The 18,835-nt window shown below is 42.2% G+C and overlaps 1 protein-coding gene across 1 annotated transcript in view; it reads right to left on the bottom strand.

The window, feature by feature from the left end:
- Nucleotides 1-9,359: 9,359 nt before the first annotated feature.
- The window catches only part of fbxo16 (F-box protein 16), a 52,732-nt gene continuing 43,256 nt past the window's right edge, over nt 9,360-18,835 (bottom strand). Inside the window, exons 8-9 of the mRNA XM_073056691.1 lie at nt 15,106-15,331; nt 9,360-11,822 (exon numbers count right to left, since the gene is read on the bottom strand). Coding sequence (XP_072912792.1) covers nt 11,755-11,822; nt 15,106-15,331 — 294 coding nt within the window. The 3' untranslated portion in view covers nt 9,360-11,754. The remainder of the gene's footprint in view (nt 11,823-15,105; nt 15,332-18,835) is intronic.

Raw genomic sequence — 18,835 nt, 5'->3', positions numbered from 1 at the left:
GCAAAAGGGACAAAGTGACAGACGTTTTTGAAGTTCAAAGTAAATTTTTTATCAAAGTACATAAATATCACCATATACAAACTGAGATTCATTTTCTTGCAGACATTCACAGTAAATAGAAAGAGACACAATATAATCAATGAAAAACCACACGCTATAGAGATGGACAAACAAACAATGTGCAAAAAGACAACAAATTGTGCAAATACAAAAATAAGTAATAATAATAATAATAATACAGGATAAATAAGCAAGAACAACTTACTTAATAGATATAGCCATTTCAAACACACATAACTTACAGAAATCAATATGCAGAAAACATCAGAAATATGCTGAATTAAGAGTGGAAATTGAAAGACTATGGAACATGAACAAGGATTACATTGTCCAGATAGTAATATCTACAACTGGTGTCATCCCAGAGGCACTACACAATAGCATTAAACAATTAGAGCTACACAGTAATATCTATATAAATCTTCAGAAAGCCACAATACTAAAAACCACTAGGGTAGTCCGAAAGTTCCTAGCAAATGAGAAATGAGTGTGCTTGGCTATGCCTGTACCTCAGGTTTTATCAGCCTGAGGTGAGAAAAAAACTAAAACTAATAATAAGATTGTTGCTGCATTGATGACAGAAGTGCATTTGAATCTGTCCCACACTCATAGTTAATAGAAGTTCTTAAGATAGATATAAACTACACCCAATACTTATAAAATTCCTGCAACATCTGATGAAGCATAATATCTATTAACAACAAACTGTTATTAAAATAAACAGAGGCATATTTCAGGGCAACTCTCTAAGCCCACTATGGTTCTGTCTAGCTTTAAACCCGCTCTCTAATTTACTGAATCAGATGAAAATAGGCCATCAAATCAGTGATAAACACATTAATTATACCTTGACACACCTTCTGTATATGGACAATTTGAAATTATACGCTTCTTCATCAGTAAAGCTAAAGCAATTAATCCAAGTAATAGAACTATTTTCTAAAGACAATTAAATGCAAAACATTAAACATAAAGAAAGATGCAATAGAGCTAGTAGAATATAAAACAGAGCAGCAAGATGCAATACAACCAAAGGATGAAGATGAAACATGCAAGTATCTAGGTTATCAGCAAGCAAAGAAAATATATGATAGTGTCATAGATCATAGCTCAATAGTATTTACTTCAAGGCTTAAGAAAATCTGCCAAACAGAGCTCAATAGTAAAAATATAACAAAGGCAATAAGCACTTTCGCTATACCCACATTAACATTCTTTTATCTTATATTGGTCCGAAACTGATTTGGAAAGTTTACAAAGGAAAATAAGAACTGAAATAATGAATGTTAGAAAACACTATGTACACACAAATGCACTTAGATTAACGCTACCTAGAGGACAGAAGGAGGAAGAGGAATAACAGACACAAAAAAACTTTACACAAAAGTTAGATATAACTTCTAAGAATATACTTTAATCAATGAAAACAGGATTCAGCACTCCAAGTGAGCATATGCAATTTTGATAAGCACACACCACTAAACTTAAATGAAAGCACAATGCAGAAAAATGAAGTAATTTTCACTATTGAAAAAATGTTAACCAAAGGAAGAGTATGGTTCTATATGGAAGACATCCCCATGATCTGAGCAGGCTAAATGTCAACAAGGAAGCGTAAAATGTCTGGGTCAGAGTTAGAGACCTTTTTCCAGAAAGAGGGGTTACTTGTAACAATATAGGACCAGGTGGTTAACATAAAAAACCATCAAAATTACATAATAAAAAAACAAAAAATTCAAGCTGATAAATGCAGAAAATTCCAAGAAAAACCATAAACAATCCAACACATTACAGGACCTGCAGCAGATTAACTCAATTTGTTTAGTTACATAGGCACAATCAAGTGGCAAATATCACTCATCAAAACCTTGCTTTAAAATGCAAACTCATAAAAGACACCATACCTAGTGATAAATTCAAGCCTGATCCAGTGTTAGAATCAGAGACCCTACAAAATATATTACAACTGATCCATTATTACAGATAGGACAATCCATAATAACCATCTGGATATAATATTACAGGATAAACAAGCCAGAACAACTTATTTAATAGATATAACTATTCTAAACACACATAATAATACAGGATAAACAAGCAAGAAACTTACTTAATGGATATAGCCATTCTAAACACACATAATACAGTGTTCTCACTGACATCTTCAACACCTTCCTGAGCAGCGCCACCATTCCAACATGCCGAAGAAGTCTTCAGTGTCCTGCCTAAATGACTACCGTCCCGTTGCACTCACATTCATCATCATGAAGTGTTTCGAGAGGCTCATCATGAGGCACATCAAGACCCTGCTGCCCCCCCCTCACTGGACCCCCTGCAGTTTGCGTACTGCCCAACTGCTCAACAGACGACACCATTGCCATCACCCTCCACCTGGCTCTAACCCACCTGGACAAAAAAGACACGCACATTCGAACGCTGTTCATAGACTTCAGCATTCAACACAATCATCCCTCAGAAACTGATCGGAAAGCTGAGCCTACTGGGCCTGAACACCTCCCTCTGCAACTGGATACTGGATTTCCTGACTGAGAGACCTCAGTCAGTCCGGATCAGAGGCAGCATCTCCAACACCATCACACTGAGCACGGGGCCCCCCCAGGGCTGTGTGCTCAGTCCACTGCTGTTCACTCTGCTGACCCATAACTGTGCTGCAAACACAGCTTGAACCACATCATCAAGTTCACCGATGACATGACCGTGGTGGGTCTCATCAGCAAGAACGATGAGTCAGCATACAGAGAGGAGGTGCAACGGCTAATGGACTGGTGCAGAGCCAACAACCTGTCTCTGAATGTGAACAAAACAAGAGATGGTTGTTGACTTCAGGAGGGCACAGAGCGACCACTCCCTGCTGAACATCGATGGTTTCTTGGTAGAGATCGTTAAGAGCACCAAATTTCTTTGTGTTCACCTGGCAGAGAATCTCACCTGGTCCCTCAACACCAGCTCCATAGCAAAGAAAGCCCAGCAGTGTCTCTACTTTCTGTGAAGACTGAGGAAAGTCCATCTCCCACCCCCCCCCCCCCCCCCACCCCATCCTCATCACATTCTACAGGGGTTGTATTGAGAACATCCTGAGCAGCTGCATCACTGCCTGGTTCAGAAATTGCACCATCTCGGATCACAATACCCTGCAGCGGATAGTGAGGTCAGCTGAGATCATCGGGGTCTGTCTTCCTGCCATTACTGACATTTACACTACACGCTGCATCCACAAAGCAAACAGCATTATGAAGGACTCCACGCACCCCTCATACAAACTCTTCTCCCTCCTGCCATCTGGGAAAAGGCACTGAAGCATTCAGGCTCTCATGACCAGACTATGTAACAGTTTCTTCCCCCAAGCTATCAGACTCCTCAATACCCAGAGCCTGGACTGACACCTTACTGCCTTATTGTCTTGTTTATTATTTATTGTAATGCCTGCACTGTTTTGTGCACTTTATGCTGTCCTGGGTAGTCTGTAGTCTAAGTGTAGTTTTTTTCTGTGTTGTTTTTACGTAGTTCAGTCTAGTTTTTGTACTGTGTCATGTAACACCATGGTCCTGAAAAATGTTGTCTTGTTTTTTACTGTGTACTGTACCAGCAGTTATGGTCGAAATGACAATAAAAAGTGACTTGACTTGAAATCAATAAGTGAAAAACACCAGAAATATGCTGAATTAAAAGAGAAAACTGAAAGACTGTGGAACATGAACAGGGTATACATTGTCCCAGTAGTAATATCTACAATTGGTGTCATAGACAATAGACAATAGGTACAGGAGTAGGCCATTTGGCCCTTTGAGCCAGCACTGCCATTCAATGTGATCATGGCTGATCATCCACAATCAGTACCCTGTTCCTGCCTTCTCCCCATATCCCTTGACTCCACTATCTTTAAGAGCTCTATCTAACTCTTTCTTGAAAGTATCCAGAGAATTGGCCCCCACTGCCTTCTGAGGCAAAGCATTCCATAGATCCACAACTCTATATATGGTCATCCCAAAGGCAATACACAATAGCATTAAACAGTTAGGGCTGTACAGCAATATTTATGTAAATCTCCAGAAAGTCACAATACTAATTCAATAAAATCATGGCTGATCTGTCCTTAAACTTTTCCCCATAACCCTTAATTCCCTTTCTATGTAAAAATCTATCTAACTGTATCTTAAATATATTTAGTGAAGAAGCCTCAACTGCTTCCCTGGGCAGAGAATTCCACAGATTCACCACTCTCTGAGAAAAACAGTTTCTCCTCATCTCTGTCCTAAATCTTCTCCCCTGAATCTTGAAGCAATATCCTCTAGTTCTAGTCTCACTTACCAATGGAAACAACTTTCCTACTTCTATTTTATCTACCCCTTTCAAAATTTTGCATGTTTCTATAAGATCCCCTCTCATTCTTCTGAACTCGAGAGTATAGTCCCAGGCAAATCAATCTCTCCTCATAGGTTAATCTCTTCATCCCTGGAATCAACTTGATGAACCTCCTCTGCACTGCCTCCAAAGCCAGTATATCCTTCCTCAAGTATGGAGACCAGAACTGCACACAGTACTCCAGGTGCTGCCTCACCAGTACCCTGTATAGTTGCAGCATGATCTCCCTGCTCTTGAATTCAATCCCTTTACCAATGAAGGCCAAAATTCCATTTGCCTTCTTAATAACCTGTTGTACATGCAAGCCAATGTTTTGCAATTCATGAACAAGCACTCCCAAGTCCCTCTGCACAACAGCATGCTGCAATCTTGCACCATTTAAATAATAATCTGCTCTTCTATTATTCCTTCCAAAGTGGATGATCTCACATTTACCAACATTGTATTCCATCTGCCAGACCTTGGCTCACTCACTTAACATATCTATATCCCTCTGCAGACTCTCCACATCCTCTGTACAATTTGCTTTTCCACTCAGTAACTTCCCTGTAATACCATGGGCTCTTAACTTGGTAAGCAGCCTCATGTGTGACACCTTGTCAAAGGCCTGAAAATCCAAATATACAACATCCACTACATCCCCTTTATCTATCCTACTTGCAACCTCCTCAAAGAATTCCAACAGGTTCATCAGGCAAGATTTTCCCTTGAGGAAACTATGCTGAGTTTGTTCTATCTTGTCTTGTGTCACCAAGTACCCTATAATCTTATCCTTAACACTTGACTCCAACAACTTCCCAACCACTAAAGTCAGGCTAACTGGTCTAAAATTTCCTTTCTGCTGCCTCCCTCCTTTCTTAAAAAATGGAGAGACGTTTGCAAATTTTCAGTCCTCCAGAACCATGCCAGGGTCCAATAATTGGTGAAAGATTATTACTAATGCCTCAACAATGGAGGTGTATAGGGACTGGATGTCCATGGTGAAAATAAGGCGGTGGGGGCCAGGGAACTTAAAATCATTGAAAAAATTCAAAGCGTGAGAAGTGTCATGAACATAGGTGGGAAGAGATTGAACAAAGGGGAATAAGACAGTGTCAAGGTATGCAGAAACGAGTTCGGTGGGGCAGGTGCAAGCTGAGACAATAGGTCTACCTGGACAGGCAGGTCTGTGGATCTTGGGTAGGAGGTAGAAATGGGAAGAGCAGGGTGTGGGAACTATGAGGTTGGTGGCAGTGGATGGGAGATCCCCAGAGCTGATAAGGTTGGTGATGGTGTAGGAGACAGTGGCCTGGTGCTCCTTAGTGGGGTCATGATCAAGGAGTAAATAAGAGGAGGTATCAGAGAGTTGTCGCTGTGCCTCGGCCAGGTAGAGGTCAGTACGCCAGACAACAACAGCTCCCCCCTTATCAGCAGGTTTTATAGTGAGGTTGGGATTGGTGCAGAGAGAGCGGAGAGCAGAGCGTTCATAAGGAGTTAGGTTGGAATTGGAACAGGGTGTGGTGAAGTCGAGACGGTTGATGTCCCGTCGGCAATTAGCAATAAAGAGATCCAGAGCAGGCAGAAGACCAGAACGGGGTGTCCATGAAGAAGAGGAGGGTTGAAGATGGGAGAAGGGGTCATCGGTGGGGGTAGGAGAGTCCTTTCCAAAGAAGTAAGCTCGGAGACGGAGTCGGCGGAAGAAGAGTTCAGCGTCACGGTGTACGCGGAACTCGCTGAGGTGTGGGCAAAGGGGAACAAAGCTGAGGCCCTTACTGAGGACAGAGCGCTCTGCCTCAGAGAGTTGAAGGTCGGAGGGAATGGTAAAGACCTGGCATGGATGAGAGATGGGATCAGAGGGGGGAGGGAGGCTGGTAGTGTCAGTGGAGAGGGAAGGGTTGGGGTGAGAGGAAGATGGAGCCTCTGAGGGCCCAGGAGCTGATGATGGGATCTGAAGGAGAGGGGATTGCATAGTGGTGGTGGGGGAAGGGGATACAGGAGTCACAATCGCAGCACGTGAAGACCCGGCCTGGAGTTCAAGACTGGAGTCGCAGTCGGTGGTTGCACAATCGCTTTGAAGCTGTCCATGGTCGTTGGAACCCGCGTTCTTTCTCCCGAGGCCTCCCGTCCTATGATCCTTTCCCTTCTCCAGCTCTGTATCACTTTTGCCAATCACCTTTCCAGCTCTTAGCTTCATCCCACCCCCTTCGGTCTTCTCCTATCATATCGCATTTCCCCCTCCCCCCCACTACTTTCAAATCTCTTAGTATCTCTCCTATCAGTTAGTCCTGATGAAGGGTCTTGGCCCGAAACGTCGACAGTGCTTCTCCTTATAGATGCTGCCTGGCCTGCTGTGTTCCACCAGCATTTTGTGTGTGTTTATTCTCATTCGGTTATTTACATAATTTAAACTGCTGTGAAGTTTGTAATTGTCTTGATAGCAAAATTGTCAATGTTTAATATCATCACACTTGGAAGATTTGATAGAGGTAATCAAAATTTATATTAAGAGTATAGATAGGGGAAATGCAAGTAGGCTTCTGCCACATGATTGGGTGAGACTAAAACTAGAGGTCATGGGTTAGGGTTGAAAGGTGAAAAGTTTAAGGGTAATATGAATGGGAAGGTTTTCATTCAAAGGGTGGTGAAAGTAGGAACAATCTGCCTGTGGAAGTGGTATATGGAGGTTCAATTGCAATACTTCACTGAAGTTTTGATATACATAGATGGGAGGGGGTATGTAGTTCTACAGACTGCTCTATAATGCAGCCCCAAACTGTTTGAAGACCAATGAAGATAATTCCATGGAGACGAAGATCTAATGTATATGGAGCTGATCTGACTAGATCTGTTATACTAGGGTCTGAATGCAACAGATTTGAGAGCGTGAAGACCCCACACATGAAGAGCATGGATTGATCACATAAATCAATTACTTGATTGTAATCCATCATGGGCCAATATTCGTTGGTTCCCATTTTAACTCCCTTCTTTCCAACAACACTAAGGACTGGGGAGAAAGCAGTTAAAATAGGAAACAAGGAATATTGGTACATTAAGGATTACAATAGATGAATGTGGAGTTACAGAATGTGTTAGTGAGAAAGGCAATAGAGGTTTCTTACATCAGAAGTGGATGGTGGTATTCATGTGGAATTAAAGCAGACCTACACCAATAAAGCCAGTCTCTGAAAGGGAACACAAAACATTCTGCAGATATTAGAAATGCTTAGCAACACCCACAAAATGCTGGAGGAACTCAGCAGCTCAAGCAGCATCTATGGAAATGAAAAACAGTTGTTGTTTCAATCCAAGACCATTCATCAGAACTCATGCAACAGAAAAAAAAAACTCAGGAAGATAAAGAAGTGTGTGCATGTTGCCCTGAAAGGGAAGGTGTATTGTAGCTGCAACAGGTGCCAGTTTTCCGGAAAGCTGTCTGACCCCAGTCTGACACAATGCAGAATAGTGCAAACCCCAACACTTTCCATGACTGCAATGGAAGAGGAAGAGACTGCAATAATGAAATACCATAACTTATCTCAGAACTGCAGCCATCACTTCAAAATCATGATCATGTAATCTAGCCAATGTCACAGATGCACGGAACAAGAATAACAACTGAGTAGTACGACTGGACTTTTTTTACTGATTGATTTAGCCACTGTACACATGGGGGTACTTACAGCGTGGGAACGATGAACTGGGCCCATCGAGATGCAAAAGTGTCCAGTCAAAATCCTGTGCAAAAGGAGAGCAAGTCTTCCTCGCAAAAGAGGTTCAATGGATTCACTGTACAATCAATCGGCACTTGCCACATCTTGTAATTGATCCAGTATGGTGCAGAGGATAGTTCCAAAAGCTGGGTTTATAGGTGGTGAGGTAGTGGTTAGAGGTGGTTAATAACCAAGGCAGAGGCAAGGGTTGTGTCGATACCATCACCTTAAAGGCTGAGATATACACAGGTTTCACTGCAAGGGTGTTCGAGCTGATTGTCGACTTCAGGAAGGGTAAGACAAGAGATCACAAACCAATCCTCACGAAAGGATTGAAAGTGGAGAGCGTGAGCATTTTCAAGTTCTTGGGTGGGAATATCTCTAAGGGCCTAACCTGGTTGCAACATATTGATGCAGCTATAAAGAAGGCAAGACAACAGCTATATTTCATTAGGAGTTTGGGAAGAATTTGTTTGTCACCTAAGACACTTGAAAACTTCTACAGATTTACTGTGGAGAGCATTCTGACTGGTTGCATCACTTTATGGTATGGGGGAGGGGCCACTGCACAGTATTGAAGTAAGTTGTAGAAGGTTGTAAAAATAATCAGCTCCATCATGGGTACTAGCCTCCATAGTATCCATGACATCTTCAAGCAGTGTTGCCTCAGGAAAGCATCGTCCATCATTAATGACCCCCACCGCCCAGGACATGCTCTCTTTTCATTGTTACCAACAGGAAGGAGGTATAGGAGCCTGAAGGCACACACACAGCAAATCATGAACTGCTTCTTCCCCTCTGCCATCCAATTTCTAAATGGATATTAAGATACACTATCTTAATACTTCTATTTAATTTCTGCTTTTACTCTACTTATTTTAACTACTTAAGATACATATAAAATTACTGTAATACAACTTTTTTCTGTATTTATCATGCACTGCATTGTACTGCTAGCAAAGTTAACAAACTTTATGACATATGCCAGTGATATTAAACCTGATTCTGATTTCATTGGGATGGGGAATTAAAAGACTGATAGGAATGCTGAATACAATTGGTAAGGCGTCACAAACCTGCAAAGACTTTACCAAACTTGCCTCGGATTCTTCACAGGGAATCTAAAACTCTTCAGCATTCAAGTGCTAGTAAATTCTTTTGAACAAACAGATGGATTAATAGAGATTAAAGATCAGCTTTATTTGTCAACACGAACATCAAAACATACAGTGAAATGCATCATTTGCGGCAACAACCAACACACTCTGATAGTATGAGTTTCAGTCATTATGATCCACTGTTCCATTCATCAGTCCAGCGAATCTTTTATTCTCTTGATAGTAAGCATATCTTTTTTCAAAAATAAAGAAATCAAAACAATGTACAATACTCCGAGTATAGTCTCAAAAAGGCCGTGTATGAGTGTAGTGAGTCATCATTTCTATCGTACTTATCCAGCAATAATGGTCAATCTACCACGTATCCTCCTAATTGCTTGCTGAACCTACTGTAAATTACAGCTTGCAATGGCTTGAGTACAAGAATATCAGGTCCCTATGAACAACATAATTTCCAAATTCAGTATCTAGAAAATGCTTAATATTTCTGTTTCTATTTATATCAATGTGCAAACTCAACATATTTCCCACACCTGGTACAACAATGCCAAGGATTGGAACAAGCTGGGAGGTTGGGTGTGCCAACACTGCTCCAGTTTTACATATTCACAGTTAGTTTGTCAATATCCTCTTGAAACTTCTTTACATTCTATCACAATCCACATTCCAACTTGGTTTGTGTCTCACTTCTGTAACATTTACCGGGAGCATCGTGGACAAAGGGCCCAAGGCATTGTTGAGGATCCCTACCACCCATTCCACAATCTCTTTGACCCACTACAGCCAGGAAGGAGGCACAGGAGAATCAAGGCTAGGACTACCAGACTAGGTAACAGCTTCTTCCCACAGGCTGTAAAACTAACGAATACCCTGCCACATCGATCATCTAGATCATATATGTCAAACTCAAGGCCCGCGGTGGAATTATCTTTGGCCTGCGAGATAATATCTAATTACTATTAAAGCTGGCCCCAGTAATCGAAGCGCCTATGGCGTATGATATGGCTAATGCTGAGTTTATTCAGGTACCAGGTTTTCAGGGTTTTTAGTGTTTATTCGGCAGTCTTCTTCATAAGAAACGGAATTTGTAAAGTGAAACACTTTGTAGTTATAGCAGAGACTGAGACACATGAGAGCAGGCTGAAAAAACGGAGGCAACGAAAGCTGCGTTCGCACGCGTCCGACTGATCCGGCCCGCATGAAGCTGCATTTTGCTCAATCCAGCCCGTGACCTAAAATGAGTTTGACACCCCTGATCTAGATAATGCATAATCAGAATTGGTGGCAAAAGGAATGGTGAACCTAGATTTAAATAAAGGTATTGTGAATATTTTCTTCCACAAATTTCTCCACACAGACATTCTAAGACTCAGGCAAAACTGCATGGAATCACCTGCACAAAGCTACAAACACAAGAGATTCTGTGGATCAAACACGAGGAAATCTGTAGATGCTGGAAATTCAAACAACAACACACACAAAATGCTGCAGGAACTTAGCAGATCAGGCATAATCTATTGAGAGGAATAAACAGTCGACATTTTGGGCTAAGACCCTCATCAGGACCCTTCAAAATGAAGGGTCTCAGTGTGAAAGTGGACTGCTTATTTCTCATTGCTGAGTTCCTCTTGCATTTTGTGTGTATAGTACATTTACCTTTTCTTGCTTCTCTGTCCTACCACATCAGATGCAATATTGTGTGGAGTATTTTATTAATACTGCAAAATGCCACCCCAGATCAGAGGTGAGAGCCAACTCCTCTCTCCAGGGCACTGGAGCATTTCGTTGCAGTGGTTCCCAGGTACAAAGCGAGATACGATCCACTGTTTGGCCAATTTAAATGCCTGTCCTGATAGACTGGAAAGACAGGGTGCCGGGATCCAAGGCGAGAGCCAATTTTATCACTCTCAGTGATGGCCACTGCTTTTTCCATGGCGCCAAGGCTATGAAGACCGGCCCGGCTGTTGTGCCCTGTGTCTGCTGATATGATGAACTGATAAGTGAGGCTTTGAGCCTAATCTGAGGTTCAGATCTGAGGACTCATTCTGGTTCGGAATATTGTTGGTCGTTTCAGTTGCTCAGATGATTTGTGTTTTTTCCCTTTCTCTTGTATATTGGGTGTTGGTCTTTTACTTGTTTATTATTAAATTGTGTTCTTTCAGTTTTCTTGTAAGCAAACAAATCTTAAGGTTGTATTATTTATACATTCTTTGATAACAAATGTACTTTGAATCTTTGAACTGCTTCAGTGTTTGAAGCATATTTCTAAATGATTTGACACAATTTAAAAATGCCTTTAATTCACATTTACATGCTTCCCTTAAAATGAAACAGAAAATTAATACTTCAACTCACTCAGAGCAATGCTGTTTATTATATATAATGTACATAGCAATCCAATGATTCTTTCAATACAGTCCAAATCCAGTTCACCAACTTGTTGCTACTCTTTGCTAGCCAGCTCAGCCAGTTTAATGGGTGTTCCAGGTGGTTTCATCCTTTCATTGTTCATCACAGCTTCTCTCTGTTTCAGGGACTTGCCACGGTTGGCTCTCAAAGAGTGGGCAGGCTGGAAAGGATGCAGCTGCAGAGAATACAGCAAGAGATTTGTGTTTCTTCCAGGAGTGTGCTATTCTCCTTTTCAACTCTTAAGCAAACAATTGCAGGAAAATTCACCTTTCCAAGAGAATAACTCTACTATACTGCCGACAAAGTATTAATCTATTTTTATTTTGCCATATACACACCAAGAACCTGCAATGTACTAAACTGCCATATAAAGGACAACCAATACAGTAACAGCGCCAGTGACCCATGTTCAATTCCGCCACTCTCAGTAAGGAGTTTTATGTTCTCCCTGTCACTGAATGGGTTTTCTCTGGTTACCTCTTACATTCTCAAGATGAATGGGTTAGTAGGTTAATTGGTCACATGCATATAATTGGGTGGAATGGGCTCACTGGGCTGAAAGGGCCTGTTAATTGTGCTGTATTTCAAAATAAATAACTAAGTGAATGAATGAATAAATAATGAATAAATAAACAAACAAATAAATTAGATGAATGCATGAAACATCTCAGGCATAGGAGGGTTCTGTGCTTGAGCCCCATTTTGGAGATTTAAGACTATACAGTAATTTACTCTAACACTCCTGCACTATCCGAGATCCCCCTTTTTCCAATGGAGATTAAAATAGAGTCATAGAAAACTACAGAGCAGAAACAGGCCCTTCAGTCAATCTAGTCCATGCTGAACCATTCAAATGTCTAGTCCCATCGACCTTTACCCAGATCATAGTCCTCCATACCCCTCCCATCCATGAACCTATCCAAACTTTTGTTAAATGTTGAAATTAAAATCACATCCATCACTTGCGCTGGCAGACATTCCACAGTCTCAACTTCCTCTGAGTGAAGAAGTTTTCCCTCATGTTCCTCTTAAACACTGCACCTTTCATCCTTAACTGATGACCTCTAGTTGTAGTCTCACTGAATCTCAGTGGAAAACCTGCTTGAATTTACCCTGTCTATACTCCTCATAATTTTGTATACCTCTATCAAATCTCCCCTCAATCTTCTAGGGAATAAGTGCTAACCTATTCAATCTTTACCTATAACTCTGGTCCTCCAGTCTTGGCAATGTCATTGTAAACACTCTCTATCGTCTTTTAATCTTATTTACATCTTTCCTGTAGGTAGGTGACCACAACTTCACACAATAATCCAAATTGGACCTCACCAACATCTTCTATAAGTTCAATATTACATCACAACTCTTGTATTCAGTACTTTGATCTATGAAGGTCAATGTGCCAAAAGCTTTCTTTATGATCCTATCTACCTGTGACACCACATTCAATGAATTATGGACCTGTATTCCCAGATCCCTTTGTTCTACCACAGTCCTCAGTGACCTACCACTCACTGTGTGACCTGCCCTGGTGGGTGCTCGCAAACTGCAGCACCTCAAAGTTGTCTGTATTAAATTCCATCTGCCATTTTTCAGATCATTTGTCCAGCTGGTCCAGATCCTGCTGCAAGTTTTGATAGTTTTCCTTGCTGTCCAAACTTGGTGTCATCCGCAAATTTGCTGATCCAGTTAACCATACTATCACCCAGATCATTGATATGGACAACAAACAACAATGGACTTACCACTGATCCCTGCATTACTCCACTGGTCACAGACCTCTAGTCAGAGAGGCACCATCTACTTCCACTCTCTGGCTTCTACCGTAAAGCCAATGTCCAATCCAATTTGCTACCTTAGCTTGATTGCCAAGTGACTGAACATTCTTAACCAACCTTCCATGCGAGACCTAGTCAAATGCCCTGCTGTATTGCATGTAGATAACATTCATTGCCTTTCTTTCATCAACTTTTCTGGTAACATCCTTGAAAAATCACCTACCACACACAAAGCCATGCTGACTGTCCCTTATCAATCCTGGTCTATCCAAATACTCTCTTGAAATTCTTTCCAATAACTTTCCCACTACTGATGTCAGGCTCACAGGCCTATAATTTCCTGGTTTATTGTTAGAGCCTTCCTTAAACAGCAGAACAACACTGGCTATCTTCCACTCCTCTGGTACCTCACCTGCCACCAAGGATGATTTAAATGTCTGTTAGGGCCCCTGCAATTTCTGTACTTGCCTCCCACAGAGTCTGAAGAAAGATCTTGTCAGGACCTGGGGATTTATCCATCCTGATTTACCTCAAGACAGCAAACACTTTGTCCTCGGTCATCTGTTTAGGGTCCATGACCTCATTGCTGCGATGCCTCATTTCTATAGTCTCCCAATTAAACACAGATTCAAAAAACAAATCTATTTAAGATCTCCCCCATTTCTTTAGGCTCCAGACATAGATTACCATTCTGGTCTTCCAGAGGACTAATTTTGTCCCTTGCTATTCTTTTGTTCTTAACATATCAGTAGAAACCCTTAGGATACTCCTTCACCTCGTCTGCCTTCTTTTAGCCCTCCTAATTACTTTCTTAAATGTTCTCTTACATTTCTTATAATCAAGCACCTCATTTGCTCATATTTGCATACACTTTCTATGCACCTCCTATCGTTTTCTTAACCAGGGTCTCAATATCATACAAAGCAAAGGTTTCCTAAACCTGTTATCCTTGTCTTTTATTCAGAAAGGCACATTCCAGCTTTGTACTCTCAAAATTTCACTTTTGAAGGCCTCCCACTTACCAAGTACACCTTTGCTTGAAAAACAACCTGTCCCAGTACACACTTGCCAGACCCTTTCTGATACAATCAAAATTGGCCTTTCTTCAATTTAGAATCTCAACCTGAGAACCAGACCTATTCTTTTCTATAATTACCTTGAAATTAATGGTATTATGATCACTAAATGCAAAGTGTTCCCATACACAAACTTCTGTCACTTGTCCTGTCTCATCCCTAATAGCCTATGTGGCTACATCAGCTTTCTCAGGCTGATATAGCTATAGGGACTCAAAAAACTCTTTGGCATTACTTTGAAGAACAGCTGGCAAATTCTACCACTTCTTGATCATTTTTTTTTTGGGGGGGGGAAGAGGAGAGAGGTTCACATTCCCACATTGAATGAACAATACACCCTTCAACCAATATCATTAACAAAATATTTTTAGTCATTTTCTTACTGTGCACATGCTTACTGTAATACTGCATATTCTAACTTTGTTACTTTACTTAATTGGCTATAAAGCACCTTGGCACATTTTAGAGCTGCAGACATACAAGATCTTTCTTTCTTATTGCCTAAAAAACTGCTTATAAATTACATTCTCAGTGCTGGCTAGACAGAACTAAAAATATGAATGAACAAATGATTGACATTGATACTCACAGGGGGAGCTCCTCTGGGTCCGCAAGGAAGCTTTCTGCCCTCTTTCTGTCATTACTGGGATTGCAGGTCGAACTGGTGCTGGTCGAATACCAGCATTCCATTCAGATCTTTGGGTTAATGATTGGGCTTCTTCTTTGGAAACAAAACTTCCCACAGCACCATGACTTGCCCAGACTGGACGAAGTTGGCACTTTTGACTTAAGTTAAGGTCAAGAGACCGGCACATCTGAGCACAAATCAAGGACAAGAAACAATCATAAGTAGTGGAAATGCAAAAAAAATGAGTGTTAGGAGATGTACAGGAGGCTTAAATCAAAAGCAGAACAGCAGAGATGACTTAGCAGTAAATGATATTTTACTAATAAACTGTAAAACAACAAGCCACAAGGGGTCACAAAACAAGAGAAATTAGTTTACAGTGAATTTATTATCAAAGCATGTATATATTATACAACCTTGAGATTCAATTCCTTACAGGCAGCCAAAAAAAACAAAGAAACCCAAAAGAACCCATTTTAAAAAAGACCGTCAAACACCCAATGAGCAGGGAGAGAAAAAACAAATTGTGCAAATAATAAAAGTAAGCAAATAGCATTCAGAAATGAAGTTTAAGAAAGCAGTCCAACCACAGACAGGAAGCCTCAGCCACGGTTCAGCACAGAGCCAAGTGGAGCAGCAAGTTGAACCAGCTCATCCCTTTCCTCCGGCCCCGACACCTTCACCCTTTCAATTTAGCCTGGCACTTAACTCATCTAAACACCGGGTCATTCCTTGCTTTCGGACCCAGACTCTGTCATTTCAATACACTCTGGGGCCTGGACCCCACCACCTAGATTCGGCCTGGTGCTGAAATCAATCAAACCTCAGGTCTTTCCTCACTCTCTGGGATGTGTCTGCACTTCTCCTTGACTCTACTTCATCTCAGTTCTGCCATATCAAATTGCTTCCAAGTCTGCTCCACCAATGGCCATATATTGGCTCATTCCTTGCTCCCTGGTCTGCCTTGTCACAACCATACTGTACATTCAAGACTTTAGTTCATACCACAAAGATGCCAGGTCATACAGATGGTTCAAGAGCTCAACTCAGAAAGTGAAGTTATAGGCTATTGTTTGCCGTAATTGTTTACCAGAGAAGTGTTATTAATAAAGTATTTAGTTGTTTCCTTGAATTTGTTTGTCACCAGTAAGTACTCACTGAGCTTCACCAGTGCCTTCTTTAACTGCCAAGGCAACAAGGACCCTCCTTACTATGGCTAGCACCCGATGGCGCAAGATGATCTGGATGTATCCAGTGGAACTCCTCAATGAGTGATGAATCCAAGATGAAACTGGACAGCACCCAAGACCTCTCCTCTGGGCTGCACCTTTCCCAGTCAACTGGGTACTGCACACCCCATTCACAATGAGATCAATCCATCAACCGACGAAATATTTACACTGGATCACCTTCCACCATCCTTGGTTCTGGAGGTGGATTGAGTGATTCATGGACAATGGGCTTGAGGCAGGATATTTGGTACGTTATTGTGATCCTGGAGATGATAAGTGAGTGGGTTGATACAATGGGTAATCTTAAAGAGACCAATGAACTGGGGTGAGAGCTTGCAGGAGTCAGTATGCAGGTGCAGATCTCAGGTGGACAGCCAGACATGGTCCCCAGGCCAGAGTAGTTTACCTGAGTGCCAATAGCGGCTAACTGCCTGGCAGCTATAGGCACAGTTGGCGGCTAGTATGGCCTCTGTGCCCTCTTTCCAGCATTCCGACATCAGCAAACCAGGGCCCTGGTGGACAGGACCTCTACCGTTAGCTCCTCTGCGAGGAATAATGGTGGCTGGTAGCCATAAAGCACTTCAAAAGGTGACATACCTCTGGCAGATGAGATACGCAGATTGCAGAACAGTTCAGCCCAGAGCAGATACGTCTTCTATGTGGAAGGGTTAGGAGCAGTGAAACATCACAGAAATGTTTCCACTTGATGATTATCCCTTCTGATTGGTCATTAATCTACAGATGATAGCCAGAGGACAAACTCACTGAGGTGCGGAAGAAGGAGCAGAAGGCTTGCCAGAAGCAGGAGACAAACTGTGGGCCTCCATCTTACACTATGTCCTGAGAGAAACCGTAGAGGCGAACTTAATGTAGGAGAACCAGGTCCACCAAGTCAGCAGCTGACCAAAGTCTGAGGAGAGCAAGAAAAGGGCAGCATTGTGGAACTGGTCCACCACTGTCATGATCACCATGGCCAATAAACAGCAGGAGCCGCAGGAGACCAGAGGGCTGCTGGTTGGAGGAATTCGACTGGGCACACTGAACGCCGTCATTCACTCATCTCCTTAGTGGATGTGGATCAGACTGTATGTGCTCTGTAGATCCAGTTTGGTGAAGATCTGAGCCCTGCGGAGTGTTTCTAATGCGCTATCCATCAAGGGAAGAGGGTAGTGGCTCTTAATGGTGATTTTGTTGAGTTCACAATAGTTGATGCAGGGATGAAAATCCCCATCTTTCTTTTTGAAAAAAGAAGAATTTTGCACCAGCTAGGTACTGGGAATCTTGAATGAAGCTACACTGTAGTGCTTCAGCAATGTAGTCATTCATGGCTTGGGTCTCAGTAGGAGAGATAGAGAAAAAATGACCTCGGGGAGTGGTGTTGACCATGAGGAAATCAATCACACAGTTGTGTGGTCTGTAAGGCGACAGGGTGGTGGTTTCCTTTTTACTGAAGGCAATGGCTAAGTCATGGATTTCCTGTGGGAGTTGGGGAGGTCGAGAGTTTCCTCTGTCTCCACAGATTTGCAGAGTGAAATCAGCTGATTTTGCAGGCAGGTTCAGCAGCGAACCAGATGACTAGGCAGAGTGAGGGTCTTGAGTGGAAAGCCAGTGGCAAGAGGAGTGGTGGGTGAGTTGATACTGAAGAATTGGATGGACCCCCAGTGCTCTCTGATGCTCATGTGCACAGGCTTGGTGTGCACTCTGACCATTCCAGATCCCAAGGCATGCCCATCAATGGCGGTACAGAAGGGGTGAGAGATAGGCTCCATTGGGAGTCCAAGCTGCATTTACAGAATCCACTCCAAAAAGTTGCATGCTGCACCAGAATCCACTAGAGCCTCTTCTGAGTAGAGTTGTCGGGGGGCGGAGCACAATAAAGTAAGTGAGTCAGGCTACGGTGCTTGTCTTTACCTGGTGGCATCATTTTCCTGGACACAGTGGGTATTTGTTACATGGTGATTGGAGGCTTGCAGTAAATGCACAAGTTGTTTCTCCAATGACGCTTAATCTCTTGGGAGTTAACGGGAGCTCTCCCTACCTGCAAGAGTTCTGTCGGCATTGATGATGAGGGTCCTGCGGCCTGAAATGGTTCTGGGGACAGGACTGGGGTTCTGGTTGATGATCTGGAGGGTTGTTCCAAAAGATGCTTGTTAATTCAGAGGACTAGAGGTCAGTGGGCATCTCCCAGGTACACAGCTAATCTTTCAAATACTCTGAGGCCGCGATAGTAATGTGCCAGCAGCACTTCCACATTCCAGCCACATTTCATCACAAGGGTCTTGAATTCCACTGTGTAGTCCATCACCAAGTATGACCCTTGATGCAGACAAAGTACCTGATCAGCCCTTCCATCCCCCCACCCTCCCACTTCAGAATGGTTGAAAACCCAGCACATCTCATTGGTGAATTCCTCATATTTTATTGCAAATGGTAGTCTTATTGTCCCAGCTAGTGGTAAC

Source organism: Hemitrygon akajei, chromosome 9 (genome assembly GCF_048418815.1).
Source record: "Hemitrygon akajei chromosome 9, sHemAka1.3, whole genome shotgun sequence".
In the NCBI taxonomy this organism is placed as follows: Eukaryota; Metazoa; Chordata; class Chondrichthyes; order Myliobatiformes; family Dasyatidae; genus Hemitrygon; species Hemitrygon akajei.
The sequence above is the reverse complement of the archived record's forward strand: the minus strand, read 5'-3'. Positions and strand labels throughout refer to the sequence as shown.